Source organism: Poecilia formosa, unplaced genomic scaffold, assembly GCF_000485575.1.
Source record: "Poecilia formosa unplaced genomic scaffold, Poecilia_formosa-5.1.2 Scaffold9, whole genome shotgun sequence".
NCBI lineage: Eukaryota > Metazoa > Chordata > Actinopteri > Cyprinodontiformes > Poeciliidae > Poecilia > Poecilia formosa.
In genome coordinates this window covers 3,887,462-3,892,786 of record NW_006799948.1, presented here as the reverse complement: position 1 = coordinate 3,892,786, position 5,325 = coordinate 3,887,462, and the positions used below count along the sequence as shown (strand labels likewise).

The 5,325-nt window shown below is 39.0% G+C and overlaps 1 protein-coding gene across 1 annotated transcript; it reads right to left on the bottom strand.

Annotated features, from left to right (window-relative positions):
* Positions 1 to 29: 29 nt before the first annotated feature.
* LOC103129496 (aldose reductase-like) lies at positions 30 to 4,732 on the bottom strand. The gene is made up of 8 exons (XM_016664288.1): positions 4,545 to 4,732; positions 3,442 to 3,609; positions 3,216 to 3,332; positions 2,983 to 3,060; positions 2,614 to 2,736; positions 1,219 to 1,325; positions 345 to 426; positions 30 to 147 (listed from the first exon to the last, which is right to left on the bottom strand). Exons 1-8 carry the CDS (start codon positions 4,608 to 4,610, stop codon positions 52 to 54), a joined length of 837 nt encoding a protein of 278 aa, XP_016519774.1. The 5' UTR covers positions 4,611 to 4,732; the 3' UTR covers positions 30 to 51.
* Between the last annotated feature and the right edge of the window lie 593 nt (positions 4,733 to 5,325).

The window sequence follows — 5,325 nt, the reverse complement described above, 5'->3', positions numbered from 1 at the left end:
AAAAAAAAAGAAAAAAAAAATTATCTTCCTGAAAAGCAAAATATAATCTGATCACTGAATTACCTGGAAATTCTCCTGGATGCGTTGCGGAGCGATGGACTTTGGGATCACAATCACGTTTCTTTGGATGTGGAAGCGGATCAGGACCTGGAAAAAAAAACAGGAAGTGGGCAGGATATTAAACACGCTACGTGGCCTCATAAAAGCTGGAGACAAATAGCAACAGCATCAAACATAAATTTCTCTTATCGTCTCTGTAAATATCGCCGATGCACACAAAGAAAAATAAAAGAGGAACATGAATTAAGGTTTGTGGCATAAAAAATAAAAAAATCTTTCTGTACCTGAGCGGAAGTCTTTTTGTGCTTGTCAGCGATGGCTTTGACGTTGGGATCATCCAAAAGTGAGGGGTCTTCTGGCTTAGCCCTGAAATTTAAATCACTTACAGGGGTCAAACACAGCTCTTTCACTACAGTGAAAACACACCAAACACGAAACAATTCAGTTTAAAACAATTACTGATGTTTAGTTCACAAATTACAAAACACATCACACCAGTGTTGCGTTCAAGACCACCTAACCTGAGACCAAGACCAATTTCGAGTACCACAACACTGCATCACACATAGGCAAGGAGGAACAACAGTCACATGCAGAAACCAACCAAAGGGCCGTGACAGACTGAACAGCAGGGAGAAATACAAAAATAGCAATGCAGACTGTTTTCTGGGGAGCTGTAGCCACCCCCAGCCGATTCAAACCGTGACATTTCTGGGGTCTGTTTGTGGCTCCTGACAGCAGCTTTGTGTTTCTCACACTGCGGAGGCGCAGAGCGCACACACCGTTCGGTGCTAGCTAGCCTGAAAAACTAGCCTTTTGGGGATGAGAGGGAACAAAAAAAGACTACATAGAATATGTAAAAGTCTAAGTAGTCCTGCCACAACAAAATTTACATTGGCCTAAAATTTGTTAATCACAAATTAGGACGACTTACATAAAAAAAAAAAAAAAAAAGAATTTAAGACATTTTAAGGTCTTAATTTTAGATACATAAATTTAAAAATAGGACTTTTTAAGTCACCGTGATATAATTTAACAGCAAGACATCCTGTATTTAATATTAAACATTTCTTTTATAATACATATAATACAGCTTACATATGTGTGTTTCTTCCACCTTACAGACATTTACACAGCATTTTGATTTGAAAGTCATACCAGGGTCTGTCAGGGGACCCAAGAGGGCTGTAAGCAGTCACTGTGATGCCTTGAGAGTGGCAATACTCGATCAGCTTATCCTGGGTCAGGTATGGGTGGCACTCGACCTAGGAAGAAAACGCTATTAGACAATGGCACAAGTCATTATACACAGATATTGGGATTTCATAGGCCGACAGAAAGTAGAGCAAAATTGTCAAGAGGAATAAATAACAAAAAAAAAAAAATAAATAAAAAAAATACAACTTTCTTCTTTAAGAGAAAATCTGAAATGTGTGGCATGCATTTTATTCTACCCCAGGACTGAAAGGCCCTTTTCTTAGCTGAAGCATTTCGTAACAGGTTATGTGTGATGGTATCAAGTGAAACATGTTCTTGTCAAACAGGAATCACTAAAGACTTTGTACAACAGGAACCTCTCACATAGAAACTTGTTACATAAAAAAAGCTTTGCAGTGATAAACAATCCGCACGAAGATACAAAAAAAAAAAAATGGCCGTCTCTACAAGTTTTGCCAATTTTTTGACTCCACCAAACCAAATGCGTAGAATCGATCAACATCGGCTTTCAAGTCTTGACCCAAGTCGTTCTACCGTAGCTTGTACAGGAAGAGGAACCTCTGCTATAGTCTTTGCAGCCTTCAACATGTTTTTGCAGGAATGCTCTGTATATTGCACCATCCACCTTCCCATCAACTTTATCCAGTTACCTTGTGTTTGCTAGAAAACATATGTGCTAGAAAAAAGCATTTTCAAAAACAAAACAAACCATGATGCCAGCACCACCACGGTTCATGACTGATATGTTGAGCAGTGTTGGTTCTTTTTCATTTAGAATAATTTAACATTTTTGTTTCACTTAAAAAAGTACACACGTCCTAATAAAATACATTAGGGTTTGTAGTTGATGTGTGACAAAATATGTAAAAAATCCAATACCACAAGGCATGGGAATGGTTACTTGCATCTCAAATAAGTCCATTTTAAAAGGATAGATTCGCTGATATAAAAGACAGAAAACTTCTTTGTCTGGAGTGTAAGAGACAAAAGGCAGATGTAAAAGAAAAAAAGAAAAAAAAAGAGAATGGCCCTTTAATTTCATTAGAAAGCAGCAGCAAAGCAGTGATTGAGAGCAATGGCACAAAAATATAAGGTCACCTCAGATAATCGGTGTGGCCTGTGGGAAAGCTGCTGCCGCTCATTACTAATGGTCAGAGCAGATTGGAAGAGACAGATAATACCATTACTGATGCCCTTTCAGAGAGAGACAAATTAGACATGTTATTTACCAGCAATACTCTCCGGTTTCAACCGGTGACGTAAACAGCGACCACTGCATCCGTCGCAGGCGTTTGCTGGTCATTAAGGTGGCGGCTAAGGTAAACTCAAGCTTACCTGGTTGTTGGCAGGCTTATACTTCAGGCCGGGCTTTTTGAGGATGGCTTCGATCTGGTCCTTGTTAAAGTTGGAGATGCCAATAGCTTTGACCAAACCGGCGTCGACCAGCTCTTCCATACCCTGAGAAAAAAAACAAAAAACAAAGGCATAAACAATGCATTTAATGAGACAAGCAGCTTGCTGGCATTATAGTTTAAGCCTTTAAGTAAACATGCACTGCAACTTTTCTGCCTGCATAGTTGCTTTTTTTTAATCAAATCTGTTTCATATCTTCACTATGAACTACTGCATTGCTTAATTATTAGGATGTGATATTTCAATTTTCAGCAAACTACATCTGAGAGAAGTTGTGTTTTACCAGCTTACCTCCCATGTCTCCAGGAAGTGAGTACTATCGCTGATCAGTTCCCCATTACCGTCAAAAGGAAAAAGATCCCCACCAGACTGGACAAGAAAGAAAAAAATAAATTATTCAACCATTTTTAGAGCAACGTTAATAAGAAACTGGATTTAAAAGTAAAAATGTTTTTTGTGACGCCATTTAAGTGGCTTATTAAAATGACCGTGAAAACTGTCACATGTGGAAGAAGTCATTTCACCTTGCACCCCATGGGCCAGTGCACAAGATAAAGGTCCAGGTAGTCCAGTTTAAGATCAGCGAGCGTCTTCTCGCACGCTTGCTTCACCAGAGGCTTCTCGTGGAAAGTGCACCACAGCTACGAAGCAAATATGTTTCGGAAACGAGCGTTTTGAAGATCAGCAACGTCAACAGTATGTCCAAGTAGTTTTGCAGCAGGCAACGCACTGGATGCAACGAGATCTTACCTTGCTGACTATGAAGAGATCTTCTCTCTTGACCACACCCTCTTTGATCATGGCGTTGACCCCTTCGCCCACCTCCGTCTCGTTCTGGTAGACCATCGCCCCATCGATGTGCCTGTAACCAGCTGCAATGGCTGCTTTTACTGCCTCTGTCACCTTGCCAGGGGGAGACTAGAAGAAGAAGAAGAAAAAAAAACATAAACCTAGTTTAATAGATGAATAGAAATGGCAGATGGGTGGTCAAACAGTTTTGGCTTGTAAAAGTCAGGAAGGATAAAATGGTAACACGTATGCAGAAAAATGTCTGAAGAGCCACAAATTTCCCATTCCTACCCGAATTTTACACACTTATCTAGGCTGGGAAAAATACATGTCTTCTATTCTGAGCCGTCTGTATTTCAGGCAGTGAAATTTGCTAAAACACCTGCCATTTATTTCTGCAAAAAAATTTAAGCAGACAAGTTAGGTGTGTTCATACAGGAAGTTTTCCAGACTAAGGTTACTTAATATTATAACAGGAATTGATCTGCACCACCACTAGGCAGTGTGAAAAACAATACGCTAAAATGGAACCAGCTTATCTAAGGAAGTATTTGTATATATTTATTTATTTATTTTACAACTAGGAGGTTGTAAAGGTTTATATGCAGACGTAACTATTAGACAGAAGGTTGGGAATGGATTTCCTGTCATTTAGCCTGAAGTAAAAATAACCGAGATTTTGCTGATTCTCACTGAAAAAAGTGTAGTTTTAATGCAGAAGCCTTACTTCAGACTGTGCACACCACGCTAATGTTTCCACAAATCGCCTGCGTGGACCGCGTATTAGCCACGGTCAGTGCAACATTATCAAGATACGCTCCGTCAAAACGTCACAGTATACAACAAAAAAAAACAAAACAAAACAAAAAACACACACACACACACACACACACACTTTTAAACACTTGAGAATGAAAAATAAACTCAAGCCAGGAAGTGAAACCAAACTTTCTTTTAGCTTAGTGGAGTGTTTCGCCCTCCTTCCCATGAAAATGCTCAGCTAGCTTACCTGAACTGTTAGCTAAAGCAAATATGCAACACTTTATTTAAACAGACAAACTCACCTTCCATGTGCCCAGTCCTACAATGGGCATTTGGGCGCCGGTGTTGAGTTTCACTGCAGTTGCCATTGCTGGAGGACGAGCAGACCCTGAATGTGACGCGCAGGTTGGAGCACAGCACACAGTGAGAGCGTCGTAGATCGATTAGTTATGCCTTTTAGCAGACTTCATTGGAGCTGAGCCGTCGTCCACCATGCGCTTCTGTCACTCCGTTTATTATTAGGGAGTGGGAATATACATCACTCTCTATTAATAATCAGAACACACAATACAAGAGGTGTTTTCTTTCATATGCCTTTTACAACCATGCAGCGCCTAGTAAAAGTATTCACACCCTCTGAACCCTTTTTCACATTTTGTGAAAATTCAGTGATTTAGAGGGTTTACTGGGATTTTTACGTGACATATCTAAACAAAAAATAAAATAAAGGAGAAAACGCTGATGTAAGGGGGAATAGAAATAAATGAAACAGCTCTAAATAAAATCTACAGTGCCACAATTTACTTCCAGATATCATCCAATTTGTCCATGCAAAATAAAAAATAATTTCAGTATATTTTCTCTCAAGGCCTCTGAGGTTTGTTTGAGAACATTAGTGAACAACCGACAACCACACACAAGTCAGAGATAAAGCTGAGAAGTTTGGAGAAGGGGTAGTTGATATTAAAAAAAAAAAAAAAAAAAAAAAAATATATATATATATATATATATATATATATATAATAAAATCTGATAGGGTTTAATCCATTATAAGTGCAGCGACTGAAACATATTGGCCTGAGT